The sequence below is a fragment of the Corylus avellana genome, chromosome ca4 (genome assembly GCF_901000735.1).
Source record: "Corylus avellana chromosome ca4, CavTom2PMs-1.0".
Classification (NCBI taxonomy): Eukaryota; Viridiplantae; Streptophyta; class Magnoliopsida; order Fagales; family Betulaceae; genus Corylus; species Corylus avellana.
In genome coordinates, this window is record NC_081544.1 from 30,595,106 (window position 1) to 30,618,947 (window position 23,842).

At 35.8% G+C, this 23,842-nt stretch overlaps 1 protein-coding gene across 2 annotated transcripts; it reads right to left on the reverse strand.

The window, feature by feature from the left end:
* Positions 1-194: 194 nt before the first annotated feature.
* Positions 195-23,482, reverse strand: LOC132177414 (uncharacterized). 2 transcript variants are annotated; one of them, XM_059589719.1, is made up of 33 exons: positions 23,141-23,482; positions 21,046-21,107; positions 20,467-20,559; positions 18,162-18,333; positions 15,330-15,445; positions 13,900-13,986; positions 13,684-13,800; positions 13,527-13,587; positions 13,226-13,368; positions 12,635-12,682; positions 12,485-12,553; positions 9,959-10,034; positions 9,175-9,305; positions 8,091-8,150; positions 7,849-7,918; positions 7,569-7,633; positions 7,425-7,486; positions 7,220-7,343; positions 7,085-7,142; positions 6,832-6,944; positions 5,049-5,126; positions 4,889-4,951; positions 4,661-4,756; positions 4,455-4,564; positions 3,499-3,688; positions 3,024-3,138; positions 2,006-2,118; positions 1,845-1,922; positions 1,397-1,462; positions 1,185-1,316; positions 1,008-1,064; positions 839-919; positions 195-738 (listed from the first exon to the last, which is right to left on the reverse strand). In XM_059589719.1, exons 1-33 carry the CDS (start codon positions 23,262-23,264, stop codon positions 688-690), a joined length of 3,081 nt encoding a protein of 1,026 aa, XP_059445702.1. In that variant the 5' UTR covers positions 23,265-23,482; the 3' UTR covers positions 195-687. The 2 variants fall into 2 exon arrangements, with proteins under 2 accessions (XP_059445702.1, XP_059445703.1); XM_059589720.1 differs by lacking the exons at positions 195-738; positions 839-919; positions 1,008-1,064 and having other exon boundaries at positions 1,224-1,311.
* Between the last annotated feature and the right edge of the window lie 360 nt (positions 23,483-23,842).

Genomic DNA, 23,842 nt, shown 5'->3' on the forward strand with positions numbered 1-23,842 from the left:
CTGTGCTCTAAACCATGAAGCAAACAACTAATAAGTTTCAATTTACGGAAAAAGAGAGAAAAAGATAAATGTGTTTCAAATGAAAATTCTTATTTCTATATTCTATTGTGCATATTTCTTTCCTACACATCTCATTTATGTAGTTGAATTTAATTTATAGATATATTAATATAAATTAAAAATGTACGTAAAAATTATACAAATAATACTATGCTTTTAAATTAAGCATCAAGGCATATGTCGACTAACAATTTTTTTTTTTTTGACATGTCCGTACAAGAGGGGGGAAAGGGGATTCGAACTAGTGACCTCCACTTCATTAAGTGTGGTCTCAGCCGATTAAGCTACCTCTTAGGGACGTCGACTAACAATTTACATAGTACATGACGTTTTATGAAAAATAAAATAAAAAAATAAAAAAAATCATAGTATACGAATAAGAAAGTGTTCAATCAGCAGCACTCAACACTGAAGCTAAATCCAAAATTGCAAGTCTCAGTCTAAATGTTGTAAATACATTTAAGAAAACCAGAAGGAAAAGAAAATTACAGCTTTAAAAACTCAGCCTATAGTCTTTCATCCCTTGGCAGCTTTGGCAAGATTTGATATATGTATATATGATATTTGTTTTCAATCAACCAATGAATGGAACAGCATCCAACAATGTAGACGTACCAAATATAGTCATCAGCGATTCAGTACCATCTGTATAGCATCTCGTTCGGACTCTGTCAAACTCTGTAGTATCAAAAGTAAAACAGGATATTATACACACCAAAACAACATTAGAGGGGGGAGGGGGGATGCTTGCAACTGCTTATCTGAGAATTTAAAGCACCTGGCAAAGGTTCTCAAATAGCTGTCTGTCGTGCTGACAAAAATTTACAAGGAAATCTCCAAGATAGTGAACCAGATTAATCTGTCAGGGGCAATCAAGTAGTTAAAAATATTGAAAATGCTAGACATCAACAATATTTGTAAATAGAAACTTTGATTCCAGACAAAACCTGATTGAGGGGATCCGTAACACTTAGTTGGTCATCTTGATAGTCATCCTCTTGATCCTTGAAATTTTCAACCAAGTTTAACCCAGGAAAAATACAAATAAGAAAAAAAGAAAAAAAAAAAAAAACTGAAGGGAAGGAAAATGAAAAAGAGCACAAATTATCTTGTTCCTTTCAAACCTTGTTAAATACTTTTTCCATTGCTTCAAGATGTTTGTATGTCGGTCTACCAGATGATGTAGTACACAGTGAATGAAGCAAATTTTTATCGGTTTCCACATCCCCAGTTTGAACTTCTTCCCAGTCACTATCCTAAGACACAATTGGTTCAAACCTTTTAGCTCCAATAACCAGTAACCTGGATCTAAAGAGCAGGTTATAAAACAAACTACCTCATCATCATCATCCAAATGTTGTTCTTGGATTTCAATTAATGCATCTGCCAACAGCGCCAGGATCTGCATAACCCAGGGGAAATAGCTAAAAGGACTGTAAGCTGTTTCAATAAATTCAAGGTTATCCAATTTAAACCTATAATTTCTGATTTGAAAAAGGAAGATTGTTTAAGCAGAGAACTGGCTTTGAGCTTTCTCCATACCTTAGGCTTGTTAAAAGCACAAGAATAATCAGTAAATTGCATGTATAATACATAGAATATCAAGCTTCATAAGAGCACAATTCTCCACTGGTGCTCATGATGTACAGAAACTAAATGACTGGAGATAGAAAGCTAGTACCATTTTAAAATTTGCCCAGGATATTACTCATCTGGCTTGGAAAAGCAAACATGTCCATCCAAAACTTAATTCTTGAATGTGAGGAAATACAACCTAAAAGTACCTTTGCAGGAAGCGGCACCATTGTCCACTGATCGGGAGCTAATTTAGCTTTTGAGCGTGTGGTTATCCCCGTGGCAGACTTGTCCAAAACAAAAAAAATAAGCAAAAAAATTGAATCAATAAGCACATTTGAAAAGAAGACACTTAAAATTATATTCAGACCTGAATTAGACGGCCTTGGACATTGATTTTTGCCAGTTCAGCATGCCTTGTGGAAAGCAACAATGCCAAAGCACTGGTAGTGACTTTAATCTGATATGCCCCCTGAATCTCACCTGCACTCAAGTAGAACATGGAACAAATTATCACTTCAACGATATGCAGGAAGCAACTAGATTTTTTTATTTTAATATAGTTTTATTTAATTTTAGCAGTCAGTGATATATCTATCATTTTCAGAATTTCCAGATATGGGCTGTAATTATGAATTGTGGTTCTAGTTGTGGGTTTTATATCTTATCAGATTTTATTTGTTAGTTTGGGCTTAGTAGTCAAAACCTGTAGAGTCCAAATCTTATTAGGCATCTATAAATATTGATGCAATGCTTTCAATCAATAAAGAACAAATCTACGAGAATATTAGGCAAAACATACTCTTCAGGATTGTGTAATGCGACCTTATCCAAGCTGATGCCGAGGAAACCCTAGGTGAGATGTTTAGGGAAAAACTATTGTCATGCTTAGATCTATCTTCTTCTTCTTATTTTCCATTTTGATTCCTCCCCACATTCAATCCAATGTTAGCAAACCCAAGCCTAAATTGTGTTCCCATCTTTCCACAAAATCCAAATCTTGGAAACCAAAAACAACATATGAAAACTTAATTAGATAACAATTTTTAAAAATGTTCTGCTTTCAAGAAGAGAAAACTGGTTTTAAACGGTTGCCAAACAGTTATCTACTACTTTCACATACTTTACACTTCTAGCCTTGTAAAAAGGGTATGTAATAATGTCTTACTAGTTACCTCCCTAGTTCACTATCTATGCACAATGAAACCCCTAAGCAGTTTCTCTTGATTAAGTATATTAGCAAGCACAACAAAGCTGCTATGAAACCCAATCTAAATGACACATTTATTTAACTTTTAATGATGAAATAAATGTGTGATAACTCATACTGCCACTTGAATACATTTGTATCCTTTTCTAAACCAAACAAGTGCATTGGGGATACTTACCTTGCTGCTTCGTCCATTCTGACATTACATAAGTAAAGGAGTTATCGTAGCCTTCAGCCGGGATGCTGATTAGCAAATCAATAAATTGGTCAACATTTGGGGCACTCATATGAACCTGCATTTTAGAGGGAGAAACATTCCAAAATCAATACACCGAAATTATGTGCAGGTGCCTAACTTCTCGACCACAAACTGCAATCAGGAAATGTGGGGAAAATTGACAAGAAAATCCATTGCTAAGGCAGGAACCACAAAAGATAAGGGGTGGAACCAAATTTCAGCAATTTTAAAAGCAAGTACAGTAAGAATCGAATGTGAACAATTCAAAAAAGAAATAAAAGTGAAGCAATTCAAAAAAAGAAATAAATCAAAAGTTCAGTCATTCTAATCAACAACATTAGATAACACTAAATGCCAGCCTAAGAAAAATAAGCTAGTTATGACAAGATGAAGTTAAAAAGTTGAAGGAAATTACTAATCTAGCAAGAACAAGTAGCAATGAGCTTCTCAATCCCATTATTTGAACAGATTGCATCCGTCTAACAAGAGCAGCAACCAGGTCTCTTATATGCAGTGACATTTGTGAGGGAAGATGCAATATAAGTTGTAGAATGTAGCTCCCAACAAAAAGAGAACCAGAGCTTTCCAATTCAGGGTCAAGAAGTCTGCATTCCAATTGCCCAAATTTCAGCATCCAGAAACCAAGATCTATGAAAAAAAATTATAGTATAATATTGATATTTATCATGACAAATTAACAGGAATATCGATGTACTGCTAGAAAACCATAAGAATCATTATAGAAAGAACAAACATAATTCCAAATCATTCTGTCACTTCACTATGCAAGATATGATGCCTTCTACATAGAAGAGGACAAACTCAGAATAAGCAATGAAAAAATCTGCTTGCTAGAAAGATCAGCATCCAGCAAAAGAGGTGAACAAGAAAAGGGAATGTAAAATCTCTATATTTCACTCAGCAAATAAGAAACCAGGTTGAAGTGGACAAACTAGAGACAATGAATACATTTTCCCACGTCAGTTATCACATCCATAATCAATCAGGACATAGTACACCAATAAAAATAAAAAAAAATTATCTCACAATGCCTATTAGAATGAGGAATGATTGAATAAATAGAGCTAGTCCCAAAGCTTGGGCCCTTTTTAAGCCCCTGACAACATGTGGTTTGGGTAAATTTACGAATTTGGCATCATCATGATTTAGTAAAAACTAAAACACTAAAAGCTTTTAGATGCAATATAATCAATAATGAAAAAGTATCTACTTTATGCTAGTCCATAACAATAGCTTTTATGTTTCTACAAGGTAGTCCAGCACAACATTTTCAAATTTTGACAACGTTAAACAAGAGCTTTCAAGCTCTCCGGTTGGATTACCTAATGAAGGAAATTACTAATCAATTACCTGGAAGCTGCATCAAGTAAACTTCTCATAGTAAATCCCGAATCACCACCCCAAGTAAGCACTTCTTGTCTTCCCCCAGACACAAAAGCAGCTAAACATTCTGTTGCATTCTGCTCAATATTGAGGCAGCATAGTAAAGTCATTTCAACATTTTACATATGCAGCAAAGATATAGGAAAATGAGGCATCAAGAAGGTATAGATAACCTGCATTTCACTATGATCATCACTTTGCAGGACTATTCGGATAACAGGATTAAAACAGACATCATATACTGCTTGCACTACATAAATAGGAGCATTCTGTACAATGCTAACACAAAGTAGTTAGCAAAATATGTGAATACTATGATAATGAGATAATTGTGCCACTTTAGTCGTGAAAAGCTGATAGTGAGAGAAAACAATCAGACTATCTTGCCAAATTTAACTTGCCTTCAAAAGCATATTTATCAGATCCAATGATCCTGCTACTAATCCATCAGGCTGCTGTTGGGGCTGACAATAACCATCGAATGCATCAGAAACAGATAACCTAACAACTCTTGTACAACCAGCAAAAAATTTACATTGAAATAACTCCTACAAGCCATACTTTGTCCAAGATTGGCCCAATGTAAGGCAAAACTCGGGATACCAGTGGATGTATACAACCAGGAGAATTTTTTATTGCCTGAGGTAAAAAAAAAAAAAAAAAAAAAAGAAAAGAAAAGAAAAGAAGAAAAAAAGTAGTTAACAAAATATAATCAGAAACTCTTTAATCATGAACTTTTCTAAGTTGTAATTGCAAAAATGACAATCATATATTAGCACAATGAAAAACCAAACAGACTGCAGATCTGAAATTTTTATACAGAACTGTCACTACAACTAAGTCACAACTCACAAGGGTAGTTTAGGCTACCACAAACGTTTGAAAGATGTAGAAACTTCAAAAACAAAACCAAGTTTGTTTAGAACCAATATTGGAAGCATTAAGCTGATCATATATTTTAGCAAAGCAAAGTGGTCAGAAATGGCAGTTCTTTAGATTTGGCTTGCCCATTTAACAAACTTGCCCAACTAGCCTCAGATTTTATCCAGAGTCAACTATCCCCATTGTCACAAAAACTCTCAAGCTCTTACTCTGCTTAGAATGACCTAGCAAACTCTTTCCTATATGTTTTAGTGATTTGTGCATTCCGAATATTATTCAAGAAAAGAAAATTTGTACTTTATAGTCAATAGTCAACATAGAGCATTGATAACCCAGAACCACAAACCCTAAAGTTTCAAGGGTGTCATATGTTGTGAGCGCTGTCATCATGCCCATCGGGAGGTTGAAACCATAACTATGAGCATGCTGATTGAGAGACGACAGAGGCAGAGAGAGGTGAGGACACATAGAGACAAAGTTAGAAAGGCAGAAAGGGGGGTGCAAGAGGGAGAGGAGAGAGACGGATGTAGCAATTAGGGTTTCGCCAACAGAGGCACTGCAGAAAGGTTTACTCCATGCCAGTATATTTTCAACGAACAGCAACAGGTAGAGCGAGCCATTAGGGAGGTAGAGAGGGGGAATGCAACAAGGAGAGGCAAAAAGAATCTCTGACTCAGAGAGGGAGGTGGAAACGATTTGCATTTGCAAATCCTCAAGAAAGTATATATATAGTATCACCAGCATTCCGGTCGATAGGGGTTGGTTGTGCCACACCCCAACCCTATCCTTGTCAATTTTTCAAATTTTAACCAACCCATGGCCTGATTCTAATGGAAACCAACAGATTTTGGTTGTTTACAACTGGGGTGGGCTACACGCACCCTTTTTGCCACTCAGGCTTACACAGGGCCATGTTCCCAGTAACCACTCTTTTGTACAATCCGTTTATAGGCCTTCACTACACATTTTAAAACCATGTGCGTGTGTGTAGACAGTATTAAACACCTTGTAACCATAAGGTACAAAATGTGGAAAAGAAACTGCATTTTATTTACTTTGGCTATAAAAAAGTTGGAAGATGGGCATCATCACAGAATGTGAAGCTTTTGATGGAAGGTTCTCCACCTATAACTAACAAAAAAAAGTTGGAAACGTATCTCCCAATATACATTGTTGTGTAAGTGCGCAATTGTACCGAGTATTAGAACTATGGTATAAAATTATAATCCAAGATAAAATTCAGTAAGCAAGCTTGAGAATTGAGATCATTGAAAGGAGAAAATACCAGGTCACAAATTAGCACATCATTAATCACTTTGTCAGTGTTCCCCCAATCTCAAAGAGTGATAATTACAAAAGAAACCAAGGAACTCTATGGAAATATGGCAAGCATGCACAGACAAGATGAATGAAGGTATCTCAGCCTGTTATGACAATCATCAACAACGTTCAATACTGTTACCTCCAGAACCTCAAGTGCATCAATGCTGATAAAAGGATCTGAAACATGCGATGCCCACAAATTAAGGATTATGGGAGAGATGATGGGCTCCACAGATGCTGATGCCTCTTTGCCTAGATGAGGAAAAAACAAAACATGAAAGGAAGCAGCAAGAAATTAATTACACTGGCCTAAAATAAAACTGCAACATTCACTACGGACTTAAAAAGAATTCCTACAATTCATCATTACAGCCAACTGCCCATAAACCCACCTGCCCTAATTGCAGCTTGTAGTGTTTCGAGTACCAGGTGCAAGGTTTCATCAGATGCCTGAAAAGCAGAGTTAAAACAGCTACCAAAACGAACTTCAGCTATAGAGCACAAAGGATATACTGGAAGTACATTACATGGTTAAGAAGACCTGTAAGTGATGAAAACAAATCCATCATTTGGGGTGGAATAATTTCTTTGTTTGCTTCAGGTAGGAGCTGGGAAAGTGCCCGGCAGGCACCTACTTTTACAGGTGGGGGCCTGTTAACAGAACAACATCAGCATATGTATTCTGCTCTTAATTAATATGTGGGAGAGAGAGAGAGAGATAGGCATGCTTACAAATCCATGCCAATTGCCTTGATGGCAGCGTAGAGAAAGTGATCAAGAACTCCATGGCTCATCTGTACATAATCAGAAATTACATAAAAGAATTTTCTACCAGAAATGATCTTAGGGAAGGTAAGTAAGTATTGTAATAGTTACCACAGTCGAGAACTTAGCAACTGATGTGAAAATACGAGCATAAAGAAAGGGACATTCATGTACCCCTGCACAACAAAACAATAATACCAATTGTGTTCATTGTTAGCATTTGAGGGTTTTGGGCTTGTGGGAGCTCCTGTGTATACGGCCTGGGTACTTAAGGGTGCCTTACACTTTTTCAATAAAGTTCTACATTACTTATCAAAAAAAAAAAAAAAATTGTGTTCATTGATAAACAATTTGAATCCACTATTGGGGTGGGGGCAGAGAGAAAGTTCACCAATTCCAATGTCTTCAGTAATTATTTGCTCCAGAAGGTTTCCTACGTCAACTCTGGTTGGTCCTGATACCTGTATAGTATATCACATAAATATATTTATGATACATCATGTGGATCCTGCCAACAAAAGATCTTGCATATTATCAAGAACAAAAGATGGTCACTACAGGCCGTGCTCATCAAAACAAACCAGAGCACAAAAACCACCCTCTTGAAATAAGTATAATGCAAAAAGCACAAACCTCTAATTCAATCAGTTGTTCTGAAAGAGATGCCAATGCAAATAGAGTAGCCTCCCTCATCTGGGAAAATTACCATGCAAAAGTTGAGTTAAGTGAGAAGAACAGAATGAACAAAGAAAACAGAGGAAAAATATGATGAAAAAATGGCTTTTTTTAGTTGGATAGCAGCTCAGAGAAACTTTTTAACAGTGGATAATCCCAGAAAGTGCAACAATGTTGTAGTTGATTGCTGCTTTATGTGCAAATGCTAGTGGAGAGACATTTGATCGACTTTTTCAGTTTGATATGTGGTTAGGGAGTCACTAATCCCTACTTTATTTGGGATCTGCATTATGCGATAGTTGGCAGAATATCATTATGGAAAGCCATACCTTTGAGCCTCATGTGCAGTATTTGAAAAGGGATGCTTGGACTTTTGAAGGAAATGAAAGTTAAAAACTTAGATTGAAAGCTTTATTATTGAGATCTTCATTCAATTGGATGAAAGTGATGGGGGCTTTTTCTTCTGTATCTTTCTTGGATTTTTTTGGTTATTTTTATTTTGGGCCTTGGTTATTTTATTCATTTTCTTCTGAGCACCTATTTGTCTAGTTGGGTTAGAGCCTTCTTTTTTATAATGAAACTTTCATTACTAACAAAAAGAAAAGTTCTTCAGATATGGAATGGTACAAGAGAATGCAAAATCTGCCACTTATACCTTGGAAAGCAGAGTCTTTGAAGAGAATCATAAGTATGGTCAGAAAAAGATTCAATACAGCATGTGTTTTTATAGGATTCAAATCTTTAAAGGGGTTGCACAGGGGGGAGAAAGGTCACCGAAATAAACAAACCATCTTCTAACGAAGTCTTGCATCAACAAAAGGCAGAAACACATTTTTATGACTAACCTTTTTTCCAGTACATAGGGGGCAGCATATCTTAAAGACTGGGAAAATCCTGATTAAAGACCAGCTATTGATATTCAAATAGCGTATTTCAGCAGAGTCTACAGTCTTAAAAACCTACTACAGATCTTTGGCCATATCCTATTACAGGATAATTCTGTCACCATTAACGTATATACGTGAACACATTCTTTACTTACCCTCCACCAAACTGTAGAACCAGCAGCTTTTTCATGTTGAGACTCACTGAATCGCCTTTTTGCAGCATCCATGATGGCTTCAATTCCTTCACCGCCAAGACTATTGACAACCTCTTCTAGTAAAAGTGCACCTGTAAAAGGCAATTTTATTTAGGCAAAACTGTCATAAAAGCTCATGTAGCCTCAAAAAAAAAAAAAAAATTATATAAAGACTCATAAAACAAATAAAAGTTCACGTTGTTAAAATTGATACAGCCATATCTATGGCATGTGCAACAAAAAAATACCAGTAACTAATCAAATCATAACATTTAAACCAACATTCAGAAGTAGAAAATGGTTTCTTTTTTCTTTTCTTTTTTTGTAAGTAATTAGCCCTAAGGGAAGGAGAAAGGGAAGATTCAAGGTAGTGACCTCCTTGAGGTTAAGAAATAGAAAATGTGATCAGATTTAAGTAACATACATTCAGTAGTTCTATATGTCCATTATATTTTTCATTGAGATAATATCTTGTCTGCATGCTTCACTTTCATAATAATTCTACATTCTCCATGATTTCAAGAAACTACTATAGCTTTTATTCCCAAAGCTTGTGTTTATCATTTCTCCATTTCCAAAATGATCATAATAATGTAAACTAAAATAACAATTAATACAGACAATTATGCCGATACATTGGAACCCTTCTTTAAGTTAACACACCACACAAATATAGTTGTATGTTTGTGTGCCTGTTTCTTTACAACAATTAAGTAATTACATAAACAGCTTGGTAATTTCTTACCGGAGACACGACAGCTATAAGTGATATCATCCTCATCGGCGACAAATTGGTTAGCATCTACAGACCATGTATGTACCTAAAGAAAAGTTATTTTTTGAGAAAGAAAAAAAGAAAAGAGAATACATTAAAAGAATTGAAGATATTAATTAACAGTAGACCAACAGATTCAAGAGTTCCACTGGATAGAATTGAAAAAGAAAAAGAAAAAAAAAAAAAAAGAGAGATTTGTCAAAATATATATATATAATCCAAAGTATACCACAAGTGTAATGCCACGGTATTGAGATTTTTGAATTTTAGTTTTTGAGGATATTGAACCAAGAATATTGAGTATGGTTTTTTAATTTGAGCAATATTGTTAAATGATAAAATCCTATGTTGTTTTAATCGGATGGACTTTTGGGTGAAACTAAAGGGAATTTTAAGCTTTGGCCCTAGATGACATTATAGTAAAAATGCTTGTATAGCCCTAGGTTCAAAATTCACCTTTTTCTTTCTTAAGTTTCTTTCATCTTTTCATATAAACTTAGAGCATCCAGGTCATTATCAAAATTTCTTTCATTACTATTTCAGTACAAAAGGCAATCACTGTAGATCACAAGCAATACGAAGCCTTAAACCCTAGCCATGTTCTAACACCCAAGAAACCACACTTTTCTACACTACATGGCAATGAGTCCTACAATAACCTGTGGTTAACTGTCATGATGACATCTGCAGGACTAAGCAGAATTCCTTTACTATTCAAAGTCTTTTAAGCAAAAAGTCCATTTTGTACAATTTGCAGTCACCGACAGATCACTCCCATGAAATTTAAAAATGCAAAAAAACAAAAAAGTGAAAGGGAAGTAAGTTGTACCTTCCCTTCCCAAACTATAAGCTCAACTGTAATGTATGCTCAAGAGTCATAAAAAAATAAAAATAAAAATAAAAAAGGAAAGGAAAGAATTATGCCATTTGTTATTATGATTTGACAGCACAAGCATGCTAAACTTCACATAGATTATTCTGAAACAGTTTGTTGAAAAGCAGCATGATTATCAATCTTTTTCATGCCAAAATTTTGGTGTCAAAGGTGACACTGCCCGGTCAGTAAATTAGTAATCATTCAAGTCAGGAACAGCATCAGCAGTGTCCATTCCAGATTTGTACTCAATAAACGAAATAATATTGAGTAAAAACTAACTTTGTAAAAGAGGCACATTAAGTACAAGGTAATAACTTACATAAAACAATATGCAATGCCAATGCCAATACCAAATATGCGAACACAAATACTAAATAGTGCAGAAAGACACTATCCTAGAATGATGGTCATTTTGACATATCACATTAGTCATATAATCACAGCAGCTAAGCAAGAAACACTTTCAAGCAAACATCAGGATGTTGATTTAAAAAAAGATGGAACTATCACCAATTGTAAATTTTATAATAAATTTAATTTTGTTACATGATTCCCAAGCTTGTAATCCCCATAAGATTCTAACACCAAGACATTCATTAAAAAAAATTTAATACCAAGAAGATTAGATTGTCACAACCAATTTGTTTGGCATAAAACAGTGCCATTTGCCCAACCAAGAAAAGACTAAGGGCCTATGTGGGATTGCGTTTGAGGGGCATAAAAGTGCTTTTAATACTCAAGAAGACCGTTTGAAGAAAAAACGTACTTGTTTGGTAAAAAAATTAAAAGCGCTTGTAAGGGTTCAAAAAGTCTAAAAATAGTCAAAACGCACTTTTGGCAAAAGCTTAAAAATGAAGCTTTTGCCCAAAAGCTCTTTTTAACTTAAAAGCCTTATTTTTCAAATGCAATCTCAAACAGGCTCTAACAAAGCTTATCGACTAATGCTAAGAGTTAAGGAAGATGATCAAACAATGACTTGACAAGGTACAGATTTTGATAAGAAAACTAAACTAATGAAATAACTCGAGCAAAACTAACTACTTAATAAAGCAATATCAGTTATGCTAGAAAACATGAAAGGCTGACAGCATGAAATTTGGTAGAATTCAAGAATGCCCAATGATTTAGGGATCTGGGCATGGGATATAAATTAGGTTTGGAAAAAGGTAATAGATACTTAGATTTGTGGATGCATTCATAAATCATGGGCTTGAGTGACTTTCATTGCTATATCAAATCAGGGAGGTGTCTCAATTAAATTCTGAAGAGAGATTCAACAGGATGAGGGAGGGTACAAAATTTGAGGGAGATAAGATTGGAATAATATTAACATGGGGTCAGAATGCCATAGAGAGTTATAGAGATAGCAAAGGGTGATGCTTGGAGGGTGATAGCTATGGGGTCAAAACAAGAACCTAGACCAAATCAAAAGGCAAAAGGGAAATGAGTATGGATATGGATATATGAGGGAAACTCATATAGGGGCATATTCTGTTTGCTTATGTTGGAGTTCATAGCATTTTGTGACATTAATCCGAACAGAACTAAACAATGCTGCTCATTCAAAATAATTGTAAGTTCATAGAAATCTGGCTTATTATTATAAAATGCAAAATTACCTGCTGTTCTGTTATTTGCAGAAAAGCAATAGTATAATACACCAATTCCTTGACATTATCTGCAATAACCTACATGAACAACGTTTGTTTTAGGAAGGAAAAACGAGAACCAAATAAGGACATACATGTTAAAACAATTTTGAACCGCACCTTTACCAATTTTGCAGTACTCATGATGGTCAACAGAAACTCAAACAGCTGTATATGCAAAGTACATGTTAGAATTCAATTATTATTTGAACTAATGCAATCATCAAGTTAAATGCACTTGAGAATAAAACAGAAGTGCATGAACCAGATTGATATACATTATGGAATAAGCTAGCACGTGTAATACAGTCCAGATAACATTTCCTTCAACTTTCAGACGCATCTCATTGACGGATAGAATCCAGTCAGAAAACACATCCCACTGCCCTCGCCATCTCAGCTATGGGGGTATAGGCATTTTCTTTTTTCAATGGACTGCTGGAAGTCCATTTTGTGAAACAACTCTATCGCATTGCATAGCTATGGCCAACCTTCACTACCATTAGTGTCATTTTAGATTCATGCTTTTAGCTTGAAACAATAATTTGTCAAATTTCATAACTTTTTTCAAGTCAACACAATACACGCTTCTCTGTTTCAACTATAAACAACAAATCCAAATTACCACTCCACCCCCTCTCCCTTGGGCCTTATTTGTTATTATAACATATTTAAAAAAATTGTTGCCTACAATGCCATCAGTATCATCACCTGGATGACAAATGAATCAAGGCTCTTCTCTCCACCATCAGAGTCATATCTTCCCTCATATGAATCTTCTGTACCTTCAATAGATGATCTCACATATACCCTGAGAGATGATTCAAATGTTTTCCACAATGGTCCAACAAGAACTGGAAGAGGCAGTGTGTTAGAGAAAGATGGTGTGTTGGAGAGACAAAACACATGCATATCAATGAAATATCAGAAATAGAAATATCAATGAAAAGAAATTGAAAATAAATAAAAATATTTGTTTTAGTTTTTACTAAAGACACAGCGTCAAACTTACCCATAAGTTCACTTTCAAGGTTAGGAAAATTCTGAACAAACTGATTCAAACACTTCAAAACCTAATGATAAAGAAAGAAACAATAATTATAGAGAATCACTAATTCTGATTGATGGGCAATGAGTAGGGACACGTTAACACAGATTTTGATACCAACCTCCATTCTGATGCTCCAATCATCAGGATCTTCAGATTGCACTGGCTGTTCTAAGATAATAGAGAATTGATCCATCCATGGTTTAAGCATAGGTATTATTAGTGCAGCGGTTTCTGTCTGAACATAAACATCTTGATCTGTTAATCATAATAAAACAAGCTAAATCCAACCATACCCAAAATAATGCACAACAAAGACCCAGTGTCAAGAAAATACCTTATATACACCACTCACTGCCCCCAGCACAGAGGTGCATGAATAAACTATTGAAAGGGTTTTTGTACGTATGTATTTGTCATAGACCTGCACAAAGAGAAGCAGATTTAAATGCACAAAGAGATGCATCAGCTAGAACATACATGCCCAATTATAAAGAATGCTATTTATTAGATTCACTTCACTGATCTCCACACACAAAACAATTCAAGCAACTCCATGCCCTAATTATCTCAAAATATCCTCTACTCGCTCCCAAATGGCTCATATCTCCAACCTCCTTTCAAAATCTCTGCTCCTCCCATTCAACCCAATAGCCACCATAGTGCTTCACTCTTCAACACCAAAGCCATCCACAACTGCTGCTAGAAAGACAATGATCGTGATCTCAACATTAGTCACCGCTCAGGTTGCTCCACCTCTTGCCACCGCCATTCTCTGTGCTTACTAGTGTTTCTACTCCATTGGCTTTGTTTGATTAATGGGACGCTCATGGCTATTAAGTATTAAGAGCCAAATTATCACGTGTGCGTGGTGATTTGGGGCCTACATACAAGTTGTGCAGTCCCCATTAGTCTCAATTCAATAGAGACTGACAGATGGAGAAGATTGCAATGTCTTTGAAATCTAGGGCTCATCTGAAAGAACCAGAAACTTAGGAATTTAACAGAATTTGATGGAGTACATTCCCCTTATCCTCTCCTCTTCCTCCAAACTCCAAAACATAGTGCAAAACTCTGGGAGATTTATGTAACTACCCCTACATTCTTTGTTAAAAAAAATTATGTTTCCTTTTTTAATCTTTTTATTAAACTTTGGGAAGCACATCAAAAGTAATCACTATTCAGTACAATAGTAACAAACTTGCAATAGTAGGCATCTACTCTAGAGACAGATTAGGCTCTCTAGCAGTATTGAAATTAAAATTCATGTTCCTGCTCTATCTCCATCACCTAATGCAATGAATGCTATGTCCAATCAATGATTTGGACTCAGCACGGAAATCCTTAAACTTCTCGAGAGCCTCATATTTTTCCTTCATTTTAATATCGATTGGACAAATAATTGGTTTCACTTGTGGGTGCATGTGTGTATTTATATACACACGTACATTCCATGCCATTGCAAAGGATTGGGCTGCTCTAAGATATCCATGGTTCACCTTTGGGCCTAAATGGTACTACAACTTTATATGTTAGCTATGTGCATGCACAAATACATGCAAACAAGTGCACAAATTTATTTTTCTAATGTGATTAAATTCATATATTCCAAATCCCTCAAGTTTTAGAAAATCAAAAGCTATAGACACAATATAAAAACTTTCCCCAACTCAAAAAAAAAAAAAAAAAAGAAGCAATAAATGATAAAAATAAATAAATAACAGATTTTAGATAAGAAATTTGTAAAGAAAACTAATGAAAACTAACCTGAGGAGATGACATGATTGTAAGCAAGCATGGGAACAAAATAGGTACTAGTGCTGGCACCGTTTTATCATCAATGTCTCCAGAGACAAGAGCTAAGCACCTTAGAGCTCCATGCACTAAAAAAGTTGAGAGCAAACTGTGAATTTGTTTGAAACAAAATGAATCAAAGAATCAAACACCACCACCACAAAACGGGCACAAGAAACATATATAAAAATCGGTCAAGCAAGTGGAAATGTGAATGCAATTACTCATCAACAGACTTCAATCTGTATCAAAATCATTCAACTATCCTGGTGATTTCAACCTTTTTAACACATGTATTTACAACTTACAGGAAAGAACGATCAGTTACATATATTTTACTTTCAAATGTGATTTTTGTCCAGTGTATTGGTCTGGGACTAGCAACTGGTGAATTTTTCACACTTTTTGGCTCGCATACAACTTACAACTTTTTTCTGCTAAAGCATTCACAGCCTATCAAGTTTTTAAACTAAAGAATACAACTCATATCAGGTAATCAAAAATAGGGCAGCATCTTCGTTGTTTTTTTTTTTTTGCCTTCTCTAAACAAGCTGTCATGTGCCTCCATCTGAGCAACTTGTCATTCAGGTTTGAACTGAACGGCATTCCATACCTATACAACTACTCTGGTCTACTAGGTCATTTTGTATTTCTTCCACCACCATCATCACCACATCAGACCTTCACGACTTCGTAAGAGATTGACTCAAATCCCTCCACTAAGCCTCCTCAGCCCTCACCCACATACAGTCCCCCTTCGTGCAACCATGCCGATCGAGAATGGGAAGTTTCAATCAATACTAGTTTGCTAGTGACGCTGGTGGCACAAATTCACCAAAGAAGCTTCAAGCTTTACCGAAGAATCTCGAAAGTGGGTTTTGTGTGGCAAACCAGTGCACACCCAATGCGAGTTTGTCGATCTGAGCCACACAGACACAAAACAAAAACAACCACAACCGCTCTGATACCAAGTTGAAAGAGAAAGACGAAAGATTTGGAGAAAGAAGAAGGGGAATATTGTCCACGATGATTTGCTTCGTACACATACACAAGTTTAAACATAAAATTCTACAACCTATTATGCAAATACACTTATTGCATGTTACAATAATAAGAATGAAATCAAGTGTTATCAAAAGAGGTAATACATGCATATCATAAGTTTCCTTATTCAACATATATATAGCCCCAAGAATAAAGATTTAATTTCGAGACTAGAAAACTCAACAAGGTCAAAAATTTGATTTTTCCACTCTCTCAATAGTCCACATGGGCAAGGAGGGATTTAATTCCAAATCACACTACTACTATGCAGCCCTAACAAACCCTTCCAACTAAAGTACACTCAACAACCTCCTTCGGCATCACCTATACAACTCTATATCAAAAAAGCAATGGAGCAGCATATATTGAATTGATTCTCATCACTTCCACTAGTTTTGCACACACACCATATACAACCCTGGAAGAGGCTTCAGCAATACCTTTATTTTTTGTAACTTCTTCAGCATTGCATACCAGTGTTTCTTCCCAGGCTTTAATTTTTCTTTTTGATAGGTAATCAAAGGAATATCATAAAAATGTGTAAGGCGCCCCTAAGCATACAGGGAGGGTATACAAAAAGGACAACAAAACAGATATTCAAAGCCCACAAAAAACCCAGGACTACATTATAGCACAGCATGAGCCCTCTTGCTTATACCCTGGCTGGAACCAGCACCCCTTGCATCAAAATTAATTGAGCATTCCAAATTCTTCAGCTCCCTTCTCCCCTTTTGCTTAGAGGCAGAAACTGAGACCTCTAGACCCAAGCTTTAAATAAAAATCACATCTTCTATCTTACACCCCTTGTCTAGGAGAAATGATAAAAAGCATTCTCTCAATCATCTTTCAACCATCTCCCTATAGTGAATGGGTGAATTTACCATTGGATTTTTGTAGGACCCACATGAGTCCACAAATCAATGGTGGATTTATTAGATTTGCAAAAAAAGATGGTTGAAAGATGGTTGAGAGAATGATGTGTAGCATATCTCCCTTGTCTAGAACCCTTAAAGGAAACAAAACAATAAAAAAAAAAAAAAAAAAAAAAAAAAAAAATCTGAAGGTGATTATGCCATCAAACAATTTTTGCATCCAACTTTAAGATTTTTCCATGCTTTAGTCTAACAAAAAATAAAAACTAATTATAAAATAGTAATTTCCAATAGTGGGAAACACCCAGACATAAATAAGTATTCCCTATATAACATTAAGTAGATAACTCTCAAAAAGAGTGTAATAATGAGTCTAGCAAAAATTCAAATCACACCACAGTAAGAAGTTCAAATCACACCGTATATTGTGTAAATTCAGAAATCGCAAGCTTGACAGGATTAACTGTAATGTCCAAAGAAGAACTAGCACATTCGAGGTTTTTTCAATTTTTTTAATTATTTTTTCATTTTCTTTTACTGGCTAGGGAGCACATGACAGATGTTATAAATATCTTTAAACATAACGTACAATGTGGCCAACTAAACTCATAGACATTCTTTGAACATTCACGGAGTGTATTACCACCAAGCCAAGTGAATAAATGATTCGCAATCATCTAAAAAATCATATTAAACTTTCTTAATACTGTTTAATTGGAAAATTTTCAACAATGTAAATAAACGGGATAAAATTCCATGCCATATAGTAAAGGAATATAATATGCAAGACCCATACACACACACACACACAAACACAAAAAAAAAAAAAAGAGAGAAGGGAAAAAAACGTCATCAGGTTGTGTGGAACATGAATGTATGAGAGACTCACCACCATTCATATTAGTTTGATCACTTATCAACTTCAGCAGGAATGGCAATAAGTCAGGCCAATTCTCTGGCCAGTCATAGACTGCAATGGATGCCATGGCCATACTAATTGCTGTGCAAATTTTTCTATGAGAATCATCCAATGACAACAAAAGAAGTCTGCGTATAACTGCCTGCAAACATAACCACAATTTCATCATACAAAAGCAGGGGATATTAAATATCATATTATTTAAAAGAGTGAAATGCTGCATCAGGACAATAATAAATAAATAAAAATGATCCCAACACAAAAAAGAAATCACATGATCAACCTTACACATGGAATGGTTCATCCAACATGATAACCAAATTGACGTGATTCGACCCTATTTTGAGATTCAAAACAAAAATTCTGACATGCCACCTCCAGATTTAAAGGAGTCATCAATCTAAATATATAGCACAACCAAAAGCAATGAGCCAAGCTCCAATTCTCTGTGATGTGGTTAATCATGGTAGACTTTGGGATGTTAACAAACAAATTAACCATAAGGGCCATATCCCCACACCAGATATAATATCAGAAATTGACCTTAGAGCCATCTCACACCTCAAATCTAGCATGGTTTGAGAACTTCCCCCAACCCATCTTAATAGGCTTCCATAACCCCACCATATATGTCCGAAGAGACTCATTAGAACACCACCAACCCCAAACTTAAGAGTCAACCACAACTCTCCACCAAGCCTCTCTCTCTCATGCACATCGCGTCATAGACTCATAGTCATTTCCCTAAGCAAGCACGATTGAACGTTAACAATTTTTGGACCCCAACCCTCCCTTAGAGATCGGAGAACAAACCTTGAACTAGCTTACTAGGTGATATTTGAACTTTTCACCTAGCCCACCCCCATAAGAAATCACGCTGAAGCTTCTCAATGCGGTTTACAACACCCGTAGGGAGAAGAAAGAGGGACATGAAGTACGTAAGTAAATTAGAAAGTGCACTCTTAATAAGGGTGACCCTACCACCCTTAGACAAATACATCATTTTCAAACTAGCCAACCGACACTCTATCTTTTCAATAACACCATTCCAAATAGACTTGACTTTATAGGAGAACCCCAACGGAAGACCAAGATACTTCAAAGGCAAAGGTGAAACCCCACAACCCATCCACATCAACAACATTACCCATAGGAACCAATTCTAACTTATCCGAATTGACCTTCAAGCCAGAGTCAGCTTCAAAACATAAAAACAAGCATAGCAGATGACGTGGATGATTTGGGTTAGCCACATTGAAAATCTAAAGTACCATCTGCTAATAGAAGGTGAGAGATATCAAACCTTGTCCCCACAGAGAAGCTAGAGAACAATCCCCCACTCACTACAGTAGAGATCATCCTACCCAAAGCCTCCATCACAAAGACAAATAGTAGAGGAGACAAAGGGTCCCTTGTCTCCAACCACGGGAGCTACGAAAAAAACCAATGGAAGTGTCGTTAACCAAAACCGAGAATTGCACCATGGAAATACAATAAGCTATCCAGGAACACTACTTCCCCCCAAAACCACACCTTCTCAACATGTACAACATAAAATCCCTATTAACATGATCATACGCTTCTTCTAAGCCCAACTTACGGAGTACACCCGATTCCCCATATCATATTATACTATCAAGGCATTCATTGGCAATAAGAACAATATCTAGGATTTGCCTACCCCAAATGAGAGCATTCTACGACTTTGAAACAATCTTCTCCAAAGTCATCTTAAGGCCGCTTTTTGTGCATTAAGCTTAAGAAATAAACATCAAGATCTTTGACTGTTTAAAATGTCCATCGAAGTGGAGACATGCATTAAGCTTGAAGATTTGTCTTTATGCTAGAGCTCTTGCACTTGAGTAATTAACTTTTTACTAGACTTGGAATAATTTTTGTAACGATCATGTTGGGGAGATTGATTGGTCATAGTATTTGGAGGTCGATTGAAATTCTTTCATCTGTTTTTAGAGTCATGATTACTATGACATCATTTTATTATGGATGGTTAGAGTTAGTATTCTTTATACTTTTTAAGATTTTCTATCAGGTTTGGTCATAACATGTTTTCACTAGTTTCTCAAACATGGAAAACTCGACTTCAAATGTGAGGGAATGGTCACTTCCCGGATTTTGGAAATTTAGATTTTTTCAGAGTTACATTACAAATTCAGGAATGTGCAAGTAAGATTAAAATTAAATAAATTAAATATAAGGTTTATAAAAGCTCAAAAATTACAAAAATGTAATCAACAATGTCAAATGTCATATATACCTTCTCGTCGCTTGAAACAGCAGGATGTTCAAAAGAGTCCTCCCCCTCCTGCCAGTGTTTCTTAATGAACTGCTTCAGAAGGACGGCAGCTAGGTAGAAGTATGTTAAATCTAACAAGATAAAATGCCAATGTGTATGCAACATATGAGAATTTTCAAGAAGGTCAATACAAGAAAAGTAGCTTTCAGTAAGCACGCTGGTCTTTCTATCTTGATGGTCAGTAGAAGCCAGTGTTTCTTAATGAACTGCTTCAGAAGGATGGCAAGCTAGGGAGAAGTACATTGAACCTTATGTTACACAGATTAAGTTTGTTATAAAGGTTAAAGGGAATTCCTGTAATAAAGTAAACCACACAAGGGTATATTAGTCAATTACACTACTTTTACTAATATATATAATTGAATAGCAAGATGGAAAACGCATTTTTCACAATCTTTGTGCAACCCCTAGTATTGAACATCTTACAAGATAAATTCTTTGATCAGCAGGGAGGAAGAGGAGAAAAGGCAGAAGATAATGACAATGAATAAATAAAAATATATGTGTAGCTATATGAGTTTATTTGTAATCAATGGATATCTGTCGCAAACCCAGTGGGAGCTCCCTGTTTGCAGCAACCTTGGATAGTGCAGTTCCAAAACCTTCATGGACAAATTATAGAATCATCAAGTTGTAAGTTTTTCATGTACAGCAGTTACCTTCCGTGTATAACCAGAAAAGCAGATAAGGAATGTAAATGACAGTTCAATGGGCATGACAACCACCTAAGATTGTCGAAAACTAGAATCAAGGATAGGAAAATGGCAAACAAGATATTTTCTATGCATAAAACAATAATAAGCACAAAGCATACCCATGTGAAAATGAAGCAGTACAACTACCAGAAAGATTACAATGCATTACTCTCTAAACGGTCAAAATTAGGACAATAAGATTTCAAGACAACATCAGTTATTAAAGATCAATTTTAGTTAGTACCCTCAGCAAAAATATTTCATAAGTGCAATGGCTACCATTTCATGATAGCTTCACAGAAATTTTGTGGTAAATTTGAGCAACTTAAATCTTGACATAATATGTATGGTTTTCTCCTTTTAACAGTATTTCTCCATAAAGCAATACAAGCTTCTACATTTTGAGCCCATGAAAGAAATAAAGAAAAAAAAAAACATATACCACTTCTAGAGATTATCAAAAATAACTTAATACTAAACTCAAGAGTCCCTTTTTTGGCCAACAAAACAACAGCACTTTTAATTACCAATTATCTGTAGTCGGCTGCAGCAATCCAGCCTCCATCCAGCTGGCCATCAAGGACCATCTCTCTTTTGGTTTTTTTTTCTTTCCTTCTTTTTTGATAAGTCAAAGTACCATAACCACTGAATTAAATCCTAAGTGATTGTGTATTTGTCTCTGCATTGATCGATAATCCTTTCAGCCTCTCCCTCCCTATGTGCTTTTAGCATTTCTCTTGTCCCTGCCTTCAACCCCAACCTCTTATCTTTCTTTTGGTAAATAAAAGCAAATATTTAATTGACTGATCGTCTATAGAATGTACCTCCTCTTGTCTCTCTGTCACTCATGCCCATAAGTTCGCTACGAACGTCATTGGGACTCAAAAGCAAAGAGCTTTCCTAAAACATGATATCTATTTATTAGTAAAAGATTCACCACCTAGATAGACTACTGTTACATTCCTAACAACTCAGTCATTCTCTGCGTTATTTCTCCAATTATGTACTTTTATTTTTTTTCTAAGTAAAATTGTATAAATCAAAAACCCATAAGGGGGCGCAACACATTACAATAGGGCGCAACACAGAAAAAACAGGGAAGTGCATGATAAGGTAAAAAAAGAGTGCGTCTAGACACCCAGCAATACCCTAAGCTCACAAGGAGCACCCAAAAGAAACACCCTCAAAGCTAACACCCAAAAGAAACTGAACACTCTACATAAAAGCCTACACCCCTAACACACTATCCTTCCTTCCCCGAGCAGGCCTGCACACTGAGCCAAGCAATAGCCATAGCTTGCCTACTATCAGCATCCAATAAAGTAAACTTCTCCCAATTATGTACTTTTTTTGTCAGTGTAATTCCTCAAATCATGCACTTAACTTTTGAAGAGAAACAACCGATACGTTGGGCACATCCTCAACAACCTCGGAATCTCTTACCACTTTGAACCCAGTTGAACCCGTCGTATTCAGCATTCTGCCTTATCGGGCTCCAATTAATGATGATATGATATACTTAAGCTGTACAGAACAGACAAACTTCCTAGGGCAGACCTAATAATCCATCTCAACCACCTATTTCCTATACTCGATCTGAAACACATAATTCAAGCTAAAATAATGTTTTAAAAAATAAACATGACTTTACAGACCACGCAGCAGCATCCAACACTATCAGGAAATCCACAAACCAGAATTGGATATAGCATCATCCGACCGTCTCAGTAAAAAGACTGAAATGAATATGGGACATACACCACACAGAACATACTTCTTGAAGCCAAACTGGATTTAATTAAAACCAACAAAATTACACCGAGGAAGATCAATGTTGATACAGTTAATACAAGCGCCGATTTATGAGTGGCATACAAGGTTCTGAAAGTAATCAAATAATAATCACAACGAAATCAGAGAAATAGAGAAGAAAATGAAACCTGGTTGAAGAGAGGCCTGATTAAGGGAAGCTTCAGCGAAGGTGCGGACATCGTGGTTGGGGTCGAGAGTGGCGGACAAGCAGTTGAGCAGCCATTGCTGATCTTGATCAATTACATTCGCCATTTCCAACACTAAATACCTAAGACTACTACTACCAAGAATACAAGTTCATCGCTTTCTTTCCCTTGGAGTTTTCCCGCTTTGTAGTGAAAATCGGAGAGGCGTTAAGGGAGGGGTCTTTTGAAGCGGGTTGGGGAATTAAATATAGCGGGTCGATGTCGGGCGCTGAGTGAGGCAGTGGCAGAATGAAATTTTTCCCAATTTGGTGCTGCGTGGACGGATTGTCTCGTGTTTGAAAGTCTTACTAGGGTTTTCACTTTTATATATATATATATATATATATATATATATATACACAACAAAATAAACGAACTACAAGCGGCAAACATTACGGCAACAAAAATCAGAAAAATAAAAATATAATCAAATACAAGCAAATCAATAGAAAAATTCAATATAGACGTATAACTAGCAACTCAATGATATAAAGTAGGGGTGGGTATTCATAGAGCCATTTTTTGTCGGCTAATCGAAATTATCTGTTAAATTATGTCAATGATATAATGTAATCGAAATTAATTCACCGATTATATTTCGATAAGGATTTATTTCGAAAGTTTCGGTTAATGTTGCAATATTTT